The sequence below is a fragment of the Haliotis rufescens genome, unplaced genomic scaffold (assembly GCF_023055435.1).
Source record: "Haliotis rufescens isolate VD_foot unplaced genomic scaffold, xgHalRufe1.0.p SCAF_2, whole genome shotgun sequence".
Lineage (NCBI taxonomy): Eukaryota > Metazoa > Mollusca > Gastropoda > Lepetellida > Haliotidae > Haliotis > Haliotis rufescens.
This window is the reverse complement of record NW_025963890.1, coordinates 65,495,189-65,513,529: the sequence shown is the minus strand read 5'-3', so window position 1 is coordinate 65,513,529 and position 18,341 is coordinate 65,495,189. Positions and strand designations below refer to the sequence as shown.

Here is an 18,341-nt window from a genome sequence, read left to right as displayed (position 1 = left end):
TGTGTGTGCGTGCGTGCGTGCGTGCGTGCGTGTGTGTGTGTGTGTGTGTGTGTGTGTGCGTGCGTGTGCGTGCGTGTGTGTTGGGGGTGGGGTGGGGTGGGGTGGGGTGGGGTGGAGTGGGGTGGATGGAATCAGGGGTGGCCCAGTCGTCTAAGGCGCCGCGATTCGCTGTGCAGAGTTACGTCCCTTGGGCACGCCAGAAACATATGATTGTGGGTTCGAATCCCTGTTCGCCCCAATTATGTTTCTAGGTTTGTCAGCACCATACCCGTGCTCGTGGGTTTCACCGAAGTGGTAAACGTCGGCGACCTGCATCACTTCGGGCTTTCCTCCCACAATAAGCTGACACGCCGTAATATAGCTGGAATACTGTTAAAAGCGGCGTAAAACCCAACTCACTCACTCTTTGCTGGGAGGGACATGAAAAGATCGTGCAAGGTCATAATGACTGGTCCCTAAGGTAAACAGTTATTAGCTACATCAGCTGCATTATCGGGCTTCGTCTACCAGACAAAAACCAAGGACAACAGGGCAGTCGTTTTGTACTGTCCATTTATCAGTGCAGGGCCATCCTCCCTTGAGCGCGTAGTATATAAATACACATCAAAGATATTCATTGTAATTAGATGACATTCAGTAACAGATTTGACACAATTATTTTACCCGAAACCGTGTAAATACTTCCTGGTCTGGAACACGATACGAAAACAGGTCATATTTGTTTCCCGATTCAGCTGAGACTGCACTGTGCAGAGTTGCGCCCCTTTGACAAGACGGCAGTGAGTCTGTTTAACGCTTTGAACAGTCTTTCACTTATATTTCGACGTGTCTGCTTGATGTAGGAGGAAAGGGTATCCTCCCAAAACACAGACCTGCCAAAACGCAGACCCGTTAAAACAACACTCGTTATGGCTGGTTGCATCAGTAATAAGTACCCTGTAAAATGGTATCACCCATGTAACAAGAAAGAAAGCTGGGTAGATTTCACAATTTTTTATTCAAATGTTATTTCAATTGTCATTTACGATTATCAGTCATTTTTAATTTGGCTATTTGAGTTTAGATATAGGTTACGCCATTTTTTTGGTGATTTTTTTAAAGTGATGCGGGTCTTAGACGTTTATCACTTCTGTGAAACCAACGACCAATGATATGGCACTGAAACACCTAGAAACAATAAATGGGCGAATATGGGATTCGAACCGATGATCATAGGTTTCTTGCACGCCTCAGGGGCGTAACTCTGCACATCGAATGATAGTTCATGACCGTTCAGGAATTAGTATAGTTGTATTTGCATATATGTATGTGTGGACGTATTTGTGTGCGTTGAATACACGTTATGAATGGCTTGAAACTTTGTATGCAGTTACTAGTTGAACACTAAAATTCTGACGATGCGCACGCATGAAGATTCATAATTAACCTTGTACTGGGTGTAATTATACCATGTGCGGGCTAGGGCTGGTATCCCAATTCCCACACATACCTTCAGCATCCAGTTGGGCAATGTAAAAGCTGTAAAACACTGAAACCATTTTATAGGCTTTGTTCGGCATTAACCTGCCGCAGTGAAATCCAAAGAACATTTCAGAAAGACTCGTTAATATTGTACAGTCACGAACACCTAGAACAATACATTATTGTTCGTGCCTGTAGTGGGGTGGTTTTCTTTTGACGGACGGTGGACTTGCCAAACCTCAACTCAGTTCAGACATCAATCAATTCCATTACTGATAATATCATACTCCTGGTGAGACAGACATTAAACACGTTACTGATAATATCACACCCCTGTCTTCACTTCAAGGAAAATGCTATCATGAGTAATACACTCTGAAATTAACGATCTAGGCTTCAAGCGATTTTGTGAATGCGTTTATCCTAGGCGGCTCTTGTTGCTTTGTCAAGGTGGCTGTGCACACCTGTTGACGACAGGCGCAGTGGCGGCGTTCTGCTTCGGTAGCTTACATTACATGTGTCATCGAGTCGACAATCAGCGGACATGAAGCTCATGGCTTGTTACTCATCGTACAGGTCTCACGACTGGGAAATGTGTGTTTGATACGGCTCCGGGTGTTGAATGGCCAGTCATGTGACCATGGACTGGTCTGCATGCTGGGTGTGTGTGATCCTTGTGTTAACCGGCGTGGACACGAGAACCCGGAGTAAAGGAGGTAGGAGAAACACACACTATGCACACACTCACACACGAGAACGCGCGCGAGAGGGGAGAAAGAGCGATGTTGGGATGGAGGGAGAGAGTGTGTGTATGTGAGTGTGTGTGTGTGGGAGAGAGAGAGCGAGAGAGTGAGTGAGTGAGAGAGAAAGAGAGAGAGAGAGAGAGAGAGAGAGAGAGAGAGAGAGAGAGATACACATATCACACACACGAGAACGCGCGAGAGAGGGGAGAAAGAGCGATATTTGGAAGGAAGAAGGTAGTATGTATGTGTGTATGAGAAAGAGAGTGAGAGAGAGAGAGAAAGAGACAGACAGAGAAAGACAGAGAGAGACAGAGGCATCTTTTTTTATAAGAATTCATGACACTTTTTATTACACTGCACATTCTTTAAACTGAAATTAAAGAAAGCCGTGAATATTTAGCTGGTGTGTGTAATATCAATTTGTAATTGTATATACACACACAAGGTCCCAAATTGACTGAACCTGTGTTCATGTGTACATTACTTCCTCCTTTCACGGGGCTGGCGGGTAACCCTTCCGTGACACACTACAAGTCTGACACACATTCCGACTGGGGTCACATGCTCCATGTACTCGCGTGTTTACAGACAGCAGTCAAACTGCAGCTGCTTCTATTGATTCCAGCCATTGCTAGATATCATCTGTTAACGAATCGATGTAGTTTCTCCAGGTATTATACATAGATTACACAGGAATGCAGACACCGCACCGCGTGGATGTGATAAATGTATTGACATGCATGAGACTTACTCGCGTGGATGTGATAAATGTGTTGACATGCATGAGACTTACACAGGAGATGTGATAAATGTATTGCCACACATGAGACTTACACAGGGGATGTGATAAATTTATTGACAAGCATGAGACTTACACAGGGGATGTGATAAATGTATTGACATGCATGAGACTTACACAGGGGATGTGATAAATGTATTGACATACATGAGACCTACACAGGAGATGTGATAAATGTATTGACATACATGAGACGTACACAGGGGATGTGATAAATGTATTGACATACATGAGACTTACACAGGAGATGTGGTAAATGTATTGACATGCATGAGACTTACACAGGGGATGTGATAAATGTATTGACATGCATGAGACTTACATAGGGGATGTGATAAATGTATTGCCACACATGAGACTTACACAGGGGATGTGATAAATGTATTGACATGCATGATACTTACACAGGGGATGTGATAAATGTATTGACATGCATGAGACTTACACAGGGGATGTGATAACTGTATTGACATGCATGAGACTTACACAGGAGATGTGATAAATGTATTGACATACATGAGACTTACACAGGGGATGTGATAACTGTATTGACATGCATGAGACTTACACAGGGGATGTGATAAATGTATTGACATGCATGAGACTTACACAGGGGATGTGATAACTGTATTGACATGCATGATACTTACACAGGAGATGTGATAAATGTATTGACATACATGAGACTTACACAGGGGATGTGGTAAATGTATTGACAAGCATGATACTTACACAGGGGATGTGATAAATGTATTGACATGCATGATACCTACACGTGTGAATGTGATAAATGTATTGACATGCATGATACCTACACGTGGGGATGTGATAAATGTATTGACATGCATGATACCTACACGTGTGGATGTGATAAATGTATTGACATGCATGGGACTTACACAGGGGATGTGATTAATGTATTGACATGCATGAGACTTACACAGGAGATGTGATAAATGTATTGACATACATGAGACTTACACAGGGGATGTGATAAATGTATTGATATACATGAGACTTACACAGGGGATGTGGTAAATGTATTGACAAGCATGAGACTTACACAGGGGATGTGATAAATGTATTGACATGCATGAGACTTACACAGGGGATGTGATAAATGTATTGACAAGCATGAGACTTACACAGGAGATGTGACAAATGTATTGACATACATGAGACTTACACAGGGGATGTGATAAATGTATTGACTTACATGAGACTTACACAGGGGATGTGATAACTGTATTGACTTACATGAGACTTACACAGGGGATGTGATAACTGTATTGACTTACATGAGACTTACACAGGGGATGTGATAACTGTATTGACATGCATGAGACTTACACGTGTGGATGTGATAAATGTATTGACATACCTGAGACTTACACAGGGGATGTGATAACTGTATTGACATACATGAGACTTACACAGGGGATGTGATAACTGTATTGACATGCATGAGACTTACACAGGGGATGTGATAACTGTATTGACATGCATGAGACTTACACAGGGGATGTGGTAACTGTATTGACATGCATGATACCTACAAGTGGGGATGTGATAAATGTATTGACATGCATGATACCTACACGTGGGGATGTGATAAATGTATTGACATGCATGATACCTACACGTGTGAATGTGATAAATGTATTGACATGCATGATACCTACAAGTGGGGATGTGATAAATGTATTGACATGCATGATACCTACACGTGGGGATGTGATAAATGTATTGACATGCATGATACCTGCACGTGGGAATGTGATAAATGTATTGACATGCATGATACCTACACGTGGGGATGTGATAAATGTATTGACATGCATGATACCTACACGTGGGGATGTGATAAATGTATTGACATGCATGATACCTGCACGTGGGAATGTGATAAATGTATTGACATGCATGATACCTACACGTGTGGATGTGATAAATGTATTGACATGCATGATACCTGCACGTGGGAATGTGATAAATGTATTGACATGCATGATACCTACACGTGGGGATGTGATAAATGTATTGACATGCATGATACCTACACGTGTGGATGTGATAAATGTATTGACATGCATGGGACTTACACAGGGGATGTGATTAATGTATTGACATGCATGAGACTTACACAGGAGATGTGATAAATGTATTGACATACATGAGACTTACACAGGGGATGTGATAAATGTATTGATATACATGAGACTTACACAGGGGATGTGATAAATGTATTGACATGCATGAGACTTACACAGGGGATGTGATAAATGTATTGACAAGCATGAGACTTACACAGGAGATGTGACAAATGTATTGACATACATGAGACTTACACAGGGGATGTGATAAATGTATTGACTTACATGAGACTTACACAGGGGATGTGATAAATGTATTGACTTACATGAGACTTACACAGGGGATGTGATAACTGTATTGACTTACATGAGACTTACACAGGGGATGTGATAACTGTATTGACATGCATGAGACCTACACGTGTGGATGTGATAAATGTATTGACATACATGAGACTTACACAGGGGATGTGATAACTGTATTGACATACATGAGACTTACACAGGGGATGTGATAAATGTATTGACATACATGAGACTTACACAGGGGATGTGATAACTGTATTGACATGCATGAGACTTACACAGGGGATGTGATAACTGTATTGACATGCATGAGACTTACACAGGGGATGTGGTAACTGTATTGACATGCATGATACCTACAAGTGGGGATGTGATAAATGTATTGACATGCATGATACCTACACGTGGGGATGTGATAAATGTATTGACATGCATGATACCTACACGTGTGAATGTGATAAATGTATTGACATGCATGATACCTACAAGTGGGGATGTGATAAATGTATTGACATGCATGATACCTACACGTGTGGATGTGATAAATGTATTGACATGCATGATACCTGCACATGGGAATGTGATAAATGTATTGACATGCATGATACCTACACGTGGGGATGTGATAAATGTATTGACATGCATGATACCTGCACGTGGGAATGTGATAAATGTATTGACATGCATGATACCTACACGTGGGGATGTGATAAATGTATTGACATGCATGTTACCTGCACGTGGGAATGTGATAAATGTATTGACATGCATGATACCTACACGTGTGAATGTGATAAATGTATTGACATGCATGATACCTACACGTGTGAATGTAATAAATGTATGGCATGCATGATACCTACACGTGGGGATGTGATAAATGTATTGACATGCATGATACCTACACGTGTGGATGTGATAATGGTATTGACATGCATGATACCTACACGTGTGGATGTGATAAATGTATTGACATGCATGATACCTGCACGTGGGAATGTGATGGCATGTGTCAGATGTATTGAATTTTATGACACATGTACATGAATATGTGGTGAACACATTGACATTCATTACACATCCACGCGGGGCAAAATGCCGAATTTATACACGTTTATTAAACTTGCGGGATGTATGGCACTGTTCGCATTTACACGATAACCAATATATCATACTCGCGATGTCTTTGTTAAAATTTAACACTTACATTCAAATGAACATTCTTTAAAAATGACGTTGACAGAAAATGACATTTACAGAAATGCAATCAGTTTCAGACTGCAAACCGGGTACATTTGGTTGGAGATGCCAGTTTTCCTGTGCATGTCGCTATGGATCCTGTGACGCTGCCACGGGCCACTGCGATGCTGGCTGCCGTGCAGGGAGATATGGGTTTGGTTGTCAGTTAGGTAATATTAACTCATTATTTCATAGATACTTAAAAATCATTGACATATATTTAGTGCCAATTAATAAATATTTTAATAAAAATATTAATTTTTTAGAATCAGTGATAATAAGTAATTTTGATATACCATTTAACGCAGATAATTCGCAAATAGATTGGAGAAAATACAAAAGTAATACAAAATAACTGCCATGACATTTAACATTATCTTGATTCCCACATGGGTACAATGTGTGAAGCCCATTTCTGGTGTCCCCCGCCGTATTGCTGGAGTATTGCTGAAAGCAGCATAAATCCATACTCACTCACTCACCCACCTTTCACCATCCTGATGCCATTACGATCAATTTGAATCTTGCGTCTCGGTGGACTACCAACTTTTCAATGTCTACGAAGGACATATACACAATTCGATTGAAATAACTACTGGGATATGTTCTTAAAAAAAATTGTTCCAGAAAATGCTGGAAAAGATGTTTGGCCAAACAAACATTCAACAAAACCAGGCCACATGACATGCTGCATGTTCTGATTCTAATTGTGGGTCTCTTAAAAATGTTTGGCGACCTCTTACAGAGAGGAAAATGTATGACCAAATATTCGGTTCTATATCAATAACCCTAGAACACGCTACCCCAGAATCCTACCCTACCCCAAACTACCGGATATTTAATTGCCGGTCAACCCTGTTGATTCTACAGCTTCTCTATACCACCTAAAGATATTGAATTGAATCTCCGAATCCACAGGTGCTACATGCATGTCTGACCGCTATGGCGTTAACTACACCGGAGATGTCGACTCTGCCAGCAGCGGAAAGACGTGTCTGCCGTGGTCTGATGCCTATGTCGTCCAACAAGGCTACACTCAAGAAGATTTCCCCATAGGGGATGTGCCCGAGAACTACTGCAGAAACCCAAGAACCTCCCACGGGAACTATGCAGTGCAGCCATGGTGCTACATTGCAAACGGCGCTGCCAGATCCTTTGCTGTTTGTGATCTCATCACCATGTGTGGTAAGACATTGCTGGTGCGATTTCTGATTTTGAAAAAATGTACAATTAACCTATATAATTTTAATTTGGTTAATGTCAAAAGACGACGAACATCAGCCATTATGTGATTGTATATATCTCAATGTCATCGAGTGAGTGAGTTGTGTTTAACGCCGCTTTGAACAGTTAAAAAAGGTACGGTTGGCCCAGTCGTCTAAGGCGCCGCAAATCGCTTGACCTGCATCACTTCGGGCTTTCCTCCCACATTAAAACTGACACACAGCGATATAACTGGAACACTGTTAAAAGCGGCGTTAAACCCAACTCACTCACTCACTGTGAATCGGGACTGACCCTCTGAGAGCGGCTTGGCAGGCTGGCTGACTGCATCACCTCCAAGATGCGGCCTGGTCATTACTTAGCATTACTAAGAAGCTGACGGATGACAAGGTGGACACAATTGTATGGATAACAACTTCTTTAATACTGTCAAGTCTTGCTTGACAGGGCGGTCGGGTAGCCTAGTGGTTAAAGCGTTCGCTCGTCACGCCTAAGACCCGGGTTCGATTCCCGACATGGGTACAATGTGTGAAGCCCATTTCTGGTGTCCCCCGCCGTGATATTGCTGGAATATTACTAAAGGCGGCGTAAAACCATACTCACTCACTCTTGCTTGACAACGGTATAAGGATCTATACCGAAACGTCGCTTTCTACAGTATTAAAGAAGTTGTTATCCATAAAATTGTGTCCACCTGGTCATTACTGTTCTACGATGAAGTGTTATATTAAGATCACAGAATAAAGTTGTGTGGACCTACTGATGGACTTCTGTATTGGAAGGACAGATATCCATAACAAACGGCCCAGGATACAGTATTTCATTTATATAACGATGTGTCAGTCTTGTGATATACAGTACAATAACACGCCCGTGGGTCTCCCGAGCAGAATATGCCAGTACCCCGTGTCTGTTGCAATGTTACAATGTTTAACATGGCTGATTGTGGGTCGTTACTGATGTGGACGACCACTGGTTGGCCGTGATGAGCTATTGATGGGCTGCTGTCACGCAGAAAGCCCTTGTTCGAATCCCTGTCCGTCTAAAACTAAAACCATTTTTAGCGTCTCCTGCTGACTACCACAATCGTGTCATAAAATAAATGCCATTTTATGGATGTAATATAGCTTTGTACCATTTACTGGCATAGATTATCACATTTTAACAACCAACCCGGATGGGGACGGCGGGGAGATGTTTGTTTGTTTGTTTGTTTGTTTGTTTATTGCACTCAGCAATATTCCAGCTATATGACAGCGGTCTGTAAATAATCGAGTCTGGATCAGACAAGCCAGTGAGTGACAACATGAGCATCGATCTACGCATTTGGGATACGATGACATGTATCAACCAAGTCAGCGGGCTTGACAACCCGATCCCGCCTTCTACGACAAGCATGGGTTGCTGAAGACCTATTCTACCCCGGATCTTCACGGGTCGTCGGGGAGATGTGTTAAACTGGATACCAGCATTATTGCTTGTGGTAAAAGGCGGTTTTTCATTAGGCGTTACAGTCATGCAAGACTGCACAAACTGGTTTTCCACAAAGCAATAATGGACACACTTTGTTTTTCTGTGTAGATTGTCCAGTGGGCCTGTTTGGCCGGGCGTGTGAATCGTTCTGTCACTGCACGGATGCCAAGAACGGCTGTGACAAAGTCACTGGCTTATGTGAGTCGGGATGTGCCGCTGGCTGGACAGGGATTGGCTGTCAAACAGGTCAGTCATTCCACGAACAACTCTTAAACATTGAGTACATAGAAACATGAAAGTTGAATCGGTAACATGTACTTGGATGAACCATGCATTTATACGTGCTTTTAAATACACATGCTATTGATGTAGTTTGACTCGTACAATGAACTCTGCCTACTACATGCAAGAAGCTTGTGTGGCTGTGCTATCGGCTGTGCGACCATTTTAGAACACCTGGTGTCATCACTGAATTTCAGTGATCTATTGATATAATTTTCACCACTATTCTGTCTTTTATGTCTACTGGAATCTACAGATATCGAGACTTATTATTCTCTGGCCTTGACGTTTTGTTTTTAACAGTGAGTGAGTGAGTGAGTGAGTATGGTTTTACGCCACTTTTAGCAATATTCCAGCAATATCACGGCGGGGGACACCAGAAATGGGCTTCACTCATTGTACCCATGTCGGGAATCGAACCCGGGTCTTCGGCGTGACGAGCGAACGCTTTAACCAATAGGCTACCCGACCGCCTCCTTTGTTTTTAACAGATTTCCTATGATTATGAAATGCTTTTGTTGCTTTTATTGCAAACCTGTACTTTCATGGCATCATCATCCATCAAGTAGAGTGAGTGAGTGTGGTTTTACGCCACGTTTAGCAATATTCCAGCAATAATACGTCAAGGGACACCCCATGTGGGGAATCGAACCCGGGTATTCGGCGTGATGAGCGAACGCTTTAACCACTAGGCTATCCCGCCGCTCTCGTCAAATAGAGCTGACTCAAATAACTGACTCATGGTCTTATATATGTTACAGGAAACAAGTATAATCAGTGATTACGTTTAATGACTGAAAATTTCAGTGATTATGTCTAATAACTGATTCACTCGGTGGTTATGTCTAATTACTGAAATCTTCAGTAATTAGACAAAATCACTGAAATGAACCAAGGGATTTTATACTTGTTTACTGAAAGCATATCCCTGCCTTGTTTTTATAATGTGTGCTAGTTTTGAAATTAGATTAGCTATCAAAGTAAATACAACCTCCTGTAACCAGATACCTTAAACAAAAATCACAGAAATAAGCTTAAACAGTTCCATCTTTTATTTCATAAAATGGTATGACGTGAATGGTATGACATGAATGGTATGACATGAATGGTATGACAAATAGCAGTCAGATGGACACTCAGGAATGTTTGTTTGCACATGAAAGACTTGAATGACATCTAGAATTACATTGCATCTTGGCCTTAAAACATTTGCAGCGATTGGTCTGACACCGTTTAGTTCCAACACAATTACACCTTACAAAGCCTTGCCCACCACAGACGAGTCAAGTTGAACCGCTTGACGCAAAGAGCGTTTGATCGGTATTGAAATCGGTATTGAAACTGGACGAACTTAAGTACATAACTCTACATAACTCTACATTGATATATTTGTGTTTGCAGAATGTGCCCATGGGAAGTTTGGTGTTGGGTGCACAGAGACGTGTGGGCGCTGCTATGGCGACCCCTGCGACCACGCGACCGGGGAATGTCCGGGTGGTTGTACGGAAGGCCATCAGGGACAGAAGTGTCTTCAAGGTGAGTTCTATACTACAGAGAATATAGTCTCCGTTTCTGGTTTAAGTCTCTAAAATTTATACTTTTGGAATAGAAATTAGAACAATTACCACTAAAGTACAGACTGAAACGTCGGGAAAATAGAAATGATGATATTTTACTGCTTTGGTGATTATACTTGTGGCTTTTGTTCTGGGATACGAGACATTGGTGAGTATGTAGCAAACCCACCTGTCACAAACACATGCAAAGGTAAGTCAATTTTTTCACCTGAACAATATACAAACCACGGGGACATTTGGTACAAGTTAAAAGCGGGAATAGCATAGGACATAAATTTGGTCATTGATGCGTCAAATTTTGAGATGTCCTCCACAATCTACAATAAAACGTTTTGAAAGCCTTACTGAATCTTTACTGAGGCTTTGACCTGGGGCGGAGTGGGCAAGCGGTCTAAAGCGCCAGGCTACCAAGCGCAAGGTGTTGAAATCGTATTCTCTTTTTCAGCCTATGGACCAACAAAATTTACAGGCCTTTACCGTATTGTCACTAGAGGCTGCTGGAATATTGCTCTTCATAAAGTGAAAGTAGACTTTTGCAAACTTGAATTCATCCCTTGTCATACAGTCTGGTGACTATTTTTGGTCACCCAGTATCTTTATACATATATCTGAACAGGAAACAGATAGGGCGATGTCACTGGTCTCTTTTATTGCTAGCTCAGGGAGGACAATCAGTGGAAGGGATTTGATGTTTGACTATTGTTGAACGATATCAGATTGCCGATATACCCCAAGCTTAAGATAAATGTCTTGGCCGAAAATACCTTGAGGGGAACACAAGTGGTGATGCTTTCTTCTGGCCACAGTGTCCCATCCCTATAATGAAATACTTTGAAAATCCATAATCAACTTTAACTGGAAAGATCAATCTCCAAGATCCTTGTTCAAGTCCATCTCCATACACATCGAATGGGTTTCGAACCCGTACAACATTGTAATGTTGAAATTAGCTCATGCCGGCCTAATTAATTGTAATTGAGCCTTTCAATAGTAAGTGAGTGAGTGAGTTGGCCTTAACGCCGCTTTTAACAGTATTCCAAATATATCGCGGCGTGTCAGCTTAATGTGGGAGGAAAGCCCGAAGTGATGCAGGTCTCAGACGTTTACCACTTCGGTGAAACCCACGAGCACGGGTATGGTGCTGACAAAGCTAGCAACAAAATCGGGGCGAATCGGGATTCGAACCCACAACCATAGGTTTCTGGCGTGCCCAAGGGACGCAACTCTGCACAGCGAATTGCGGCGCATTAGACGACTGGGCCACCCCAGCCCCCCCCCCCCCCCCCCCCCCCTTCTATACCCCTGCTTTCATTTGCACGCGTCCAGGGTATATACTGTCGTCACGCTGGTCTATGTTTTCACATCGCAGTTGTTTATCTGTCTCCAACATTATGTAACAGATAAGCCATCGCCCAGGAAGCCTTTCGATCCGTGAAGATCCGGGGTAGAATAGGTCTTCAGCAATCAATGCTTGTCGTGAAAGGCGACTAACAGCATCGGCTGGCTGACTTCGTTGATACATGTCATCGTATCCCTATTACGTTGATCTATGCTCGTGATGTCAATCACTGGTTTGTTTGATCCAGACTCAATTATATACAGACCGCCGTCAAACAGTGAGCCTTTCCAAATCATTGATTCAGAATAATGACATTCAACATACTCGGTTGTATACCTGTTTTCTGCAGAATGTCCACCCGGCTGGTATGGACGGAATTGCAGCAGGAAGTGTGGGAATTGTTCTCACGAAGAACCGTGTCATATGAAGACTGGCGTGTGTTTCCGGGGATGCGGAGATGGTTACTTGGGAGAACACTGCGTACAGAGTAAGCTGGTTTCCTGTCCCTTGACACGAAGAAGCCCGAAATACTATCATGATGTAAAATAATTATTGCCCGAAGGAATTTCGAAATGTATTCTGAAGTAATACCTTATCGAACATATAGTGCTGGGAGATACACCTTTGAGTGTTCCTGACTGTGCCGGTATTGCATTCCCCGATCAACTCACCGACACACGCACGCACGCACAGACAGATTCACATGCACACACAGACACAGATTCACACGCACAAACAATCACGCACACGTACACACACACGCGCACACACAGAGTCAGGGAGAGATACACACACAGACACGCACATACACTCACAGAGAGACATGCACGCAGACACATACAGACACACTCACTTAGGCACGCAGACACACAGAGAGAGACACACACAAGACACGCACGTACACACACAGAGACATGCACGCACACACACAGACACAGAGATACACACACGCACAGAGACACGCACGCACGCACACACACGTACGTACGCACGCACGCGCGCGCACACACACACAGAGGCACTTGTGTATGGATACTCATTTACTTGACTTGACATGCTGTTACTATTGCAGCATGTCCTTCGGGGAGATACGGACGCGAGTGTGCGCATGTCTGTAATGACTGCCCTGTGAACGCCTGGTGTCATCACGTGACTGGCAAGTGCATCAGTGCGACCGAAGCCCATGCAGCTAGCGCATCAACAACATTGCTGATACCGATCATAGTCGTATCGGTCATAGTATTGGCGGCTCTCTTGATCGCATTCTTCTGGTAAGTGAGGGGCGATACATCGACGACACGGGTCCGATTCCCAACATTGGTACACTATGTGAAGTCCAATTTTATATGTCTAGGCCGTAGTATTAATGAAATATTGCTATGAGCGGCGCAAAATCACACTCACTCTGGTACGTAAAACAACAAAATCCTCATTGCATGAAACAAACTTAGAAGCTGACAGATGACAAAGTCGGCACAATTTATGGATAACAACGTATTAACAGTAAATAAAGACGTTGTTATTCATAAATTGTGGAGAGAGAGAGAGAGAGAGAGAGAGAGAGAGAGAGAGAGAGAGAGAGAGAGAGAGAGAGAGAGAGAGAGAGAGAGAGAGACTTCTAAAAGATGCGTCACTACAACTTTGTCCCTGGTAAAGATCCGGGTTAGAATTGGTCTTGCTCAACCCATGCCCATCGTAAGAGGCAATCTATTGGTCAGTTTCGCTGATTTGGGTCTTGCATTGATGCCCATGATGTCAATCACTGGATTGTCTGGTCCGGATTCGATAAATTACAGACCGCCGTCATCTGGCTGGAATACTGCTGAGTGCGGCGCTAAGCAACACTCGAAATTCAACTTGGTTCCTACAGTAAACTGACAACCATAATATATAATCGTTATTAATCGTTAACGTTAACCCCTGATCCTCCAGTGTTATATGGATCCGCCAGAGAGTGTGCACGACAAGGGAGGTAATACCTGTACAGGAGGACAGTCCCGGGATGACCACGCCTGCGGAAGACGTTGCGTTGCTGTCTGTGTGAGTAACTTCGTCGTCTACATGTTTATTTAAAATTACTTGGTTAACGAAAATATTTTCAAAATTTTGGTGCCGGAAATAAGCAGTAACTGTTTAAAGTGTTCTCTAACACATGGCCGGGAAGAGGAATGATGTTCTTTTAAAGACACATCCTGCTTAAAATATTGTTTTCCAAATTTTATCAATTGTATCGGTATAATACGGATTTATTAATCGAAAAAGTGAATACTTTGACAGGAAAAAAGTCTACAGCTTTAATTCCATTTCTGTTAAATTTGGAAAGGGTGCAGTTATGAAGAATAAACCGCTTAATTAACACTGGAGCTACGTCACCATCAAAGGACAGTATGTCATGTTATGCCTGATGTAGATAGGGTAATTCATACTCTACTGTACAAACATGTCGTTAAGAGTAACAATGCCTTCTTTCTCCTATTAATTGTTTCACCTAAAATAGGTCGTTAGTTTTAATCTATACCCAATAGTTGTATCGTTTGTTTGCCCTCCAATGTGAACACCAGTTACTTTGTGACACACAATGTGGTCAAATTATGAAAGGACCCGTGAAGATCTGGGGTAGAATAGGCCTTCAGCAACTCATGTTTGCTGTAAAAGGCGACTATGCTGGTCGCAAGAGGCGACTAACGGGATCGGGTGGTCATGCTCAAGTTCTTGGTTGATGCATGACATCACATCCCAATTGCATGGATAATTGCTTATGATGTTAATCACTGGTTTGTCTAGTCCAGACTCGATTATTTACAGACCGCGGTTATATAGCTGGAATATTACGAGTACGGCGTTAAACAACAATCAATTGAAACAGTGCAATTGAAAGAGCTGTATTTTACGATGTCATATGATAGAAATATGCATAAATCTACTTTCGAAAACCTCCAAAGTCCAACAAAAGACATATCATGGTATGTGTATGTTGTCGGGATAACAACATGGATATTGTTCCATGAATCTATGCATCATACACCCGTGCTCTCGTCAGGTGAACAATTGACTTGCCTTTGTATGTGTTTGTGACGGGTGCACCAGCGGGACAGGATACGTTCTCCTTTTCGCGAACACCTGGTATCATCACGATAGTGATTAATAAACACATGCTCATGATATAGAAACGTACAATGGACTCTGCTTTGAGCAGATATTTCTTATTGATATGGACAGAATTTTGACGCTTTTATTCTATGTTAATATCAGGGGCAGTCGGGTAGCCTAGTGGTTGAAGCGTTCGCTCGTCACGCCGAAGACCCGGGTTCGATTCCCGACATGGGTACAATGTGCGAAGCCCATTTCTGGTGTCCCCCGCCGTGATATTGCTGGAATATTGCTAAAAGCGGCGTAAAGCCAAAATCACTCACTCACTATGTAAATATCACAGTCGTCCATTTGACATGGAATCACGAGTAAGAAAAAGTAATAAGTTGAAATACAGAGCAGATTGAAACTAGTTTTTTTTGTCACATGTGATGTATATAGTTTATATCAATGTTATCATTACAACAGATCTGTTGACAAGAGAGAGGACCCCGAGGGTGAGGCGGATGTACAGCGTTTGACAGATGACGTCAATCACAACGAAAGCTGCGCTTGATCAGATGAGATCACATAGATCTAGCTTCAACAAACAAACACATAAGGTTTTATGCAAATTGTGCGAGTGGTGGGTACTAACGATAGGGTTGGACATGTTCACCCTTTTCGCGAACACCTGTTTCATAACATATTTTCAGTGATTACGCCTAAAGATTGCGCCTTTTGGGGCAGATAATTGAGACTGAATATTCCCTGTGTTGATGTTTTATATGTGCTGCTGAGTCAGTGAGCACAGTGTTTGTTATTTCCTCTTGTTTTGATACCCGCCGTCTTCATGCCGTGAGCACCACGTGGCATCTAGGCCTCACGCCTAGAGTTCATATTTTACAATATTTCAGCCAAATAGTGACTCTTAATGGTTGATATTGTTTATATCAATTATGTTCATTTTACATTTTACACCGGCGTATTGTATGTTTTATCCGACTATCCATTTCTTTCCCAATCCTCAACCTTATTGAAAATGAGGCAAGATTTATTATTATTTTTTTTTTTTTACTGTGTTTTCTGTGAAAAATCATGATCGGTGGATGGGAAAAATTAGAAAAGACATCACAGATTTACTTGTTCCTGAAGCATTATCTGAGAATGTTACAATGTGAGCAGCCATTGTGAAGTTTGTTCACCAGTCTTGCAGTTTAACATGTTTGCATTCGCCGTTATAAAATTAGTGCTTATCAATTTTAACTCCCCTCTCATTCATGATTTTACGGTCGGCGCAAATCCGAAAAACATATTTTTCAGTTAGATGTCTTTCCTGTATTGAAATGTGACTGGTTTCTTTTCCTGTTTTATGGCGCTTCCGACCAACTTTTCATCGCGGGTCACTATACGTAAAGGGTTGCCCTAAAACTGCTACAACAGCCAGTGGCGCCAGTGCTGCAGAACACGCTGATTTGACGGACAGCTGGTGTCATGTGTACAGTGAATTGTTTGTGATGATATCAGTTTCTTTTTGTATTAGTCGCAAGTGAATCTGATTTACGAGTTCACGATTGCTACAGTATTAACGCGTACGTTACATGCAACATGGTTCCAAGTTTGAATATTTTAATCATTCATATCATTGCGCATAGAGGTATTGTAATAAAAGGGCTAGGCCTGAACAAATTGGCAGCCTTAGCAAGGACTCTTCAAGTCGTATATTACCCCACTGTGTTATCTCATCAACTTAAAGGGTGTGTGAATTTTGCAGTTAATGATTTCCTCATTACACACAGACAATGTCCCAGTTCCAAGAACAACGTCTTGACCTTCATTTGAACGTGGCCCAAGGCGTGCAGAATAATGATCCTTTAACGCTTAGGGATCGATTTTGAATATTTGTGATCAATTATGCATTGCATTGAACATACAATGCCATTTAGAAAGTGGGAAAACACCCGTCCGGGATTCGAACCCACACTGACGCTGACTTTGTGTGCTGGCGATTAGGTGCCTCACTCTGGCAGTGTGGTTTCGAATCCCGGGCGTGTCTCAACCCAAAGAATCTGTACATGACGAAGAAAATGTTATCCCAAATATAACAATTGTTATATTCATTGTATCATTTTTGGATACATTAATTGTTAAATGTCGGTTTCTATAACGGCATTGTCACGTGTGTGTTCGCCGCACATGATTGTAAAGAATGGCATCTTCCCCATTCACGTTGTCATCGTTGACGTTGTTGCTGATATCATTTGACATGTTATTGCTTTCCCCGCCATGTTGCATTTACAAATATGTTATGTTGTTTCTTTGCGCATACTGGAATGCCCAAAACAAAACACACGCAACACACTGCCTAAACAACACGTACCTGCATGCCGAGTGCCTTAATCATGTAACCCCGCAGACCTGAATAAATATTTTTTAAACGATGTGTGTTTTTGTCACTGTTATCGTCCAGCCTCCTCCCGCTTCCAACAGAGACATCTAATGTATGTTAGCAGCCGGCATTGTCCGTAACATGGTATGGTAACGTGTAAGGCAATGTAGATCTAGTTGTGCCTATACGGTGCCTATTTAATGTAAAACAAAGCTTATTATGATTTACACATTTGCTGTTTTTAAACTTATTTATGACGACGTCACAAACAACACATTTCTAAATATACTACTACTGCTACTACTACTACTACTACTACTACTACTACTACTACTACTACTGCTACT

The 18,341-nt window shown here is 42.1% G+C and overlaps 1 protein-coding gene across 1 annotated transcript; it reads left to right on the top strand.

Annotated features, from left to right (window-relative positions):
* The first annotated feature begins 1,922 nt into the window (after window positions 1-1,922).
* On the top strand, window positions 1,923-18,046 carry LOC124134521 (multiple epidermal growth factor-like domains protein 6). The gene is made up of 9 exons (XM_046499376.2): window positions 1,923-2,177; window positions 6,674-6,811; window positions 7,560-7,826; window positions 9,447-9,584; window positions 11,022-11,156; window positions 12,886-13,023; window positions 13,609-13,807; window positions 14,469-14,576; window positions 16,095-18,046. Exons 1-9 carry the CDS (start codon window positions 2,084-2,086, stop codon window positions 16,180-16,182), a joined length of 1,305 nt encoding a protein of 434 aa, XP_046355332.2. The 5' UTR covers window positions 1,923-2,083; the 3' UTR covers window positions 16,183-18,046.
* The last annotated feature ends 295 nt before the right edge of the window (window positions 18,047-18,341 follow it).

Coding starts and splice junctions, on each gene's coding strand:
- LOC124134521 (XM_046499376.2), top strand. CDS start 2,084: ATGGCCAGTCATGTGACCATGGACTGGTCTGCATGCTGGGTGTGTGTG. Junction 2,178..6,673: donor GAGAACCCGGAGTAAAGGAG/GTAGGAGAAACA, acceptor AAATGCAATCAG/TTTCAGACTGCAAACCGGGT. Junction 6,812..7,559: donor TGGGTTTGGTTGTCAGTTAG/GTAATATTAACT, acceptor CCGAATCCACAG/GTGCTACATGCATGTCTGAC.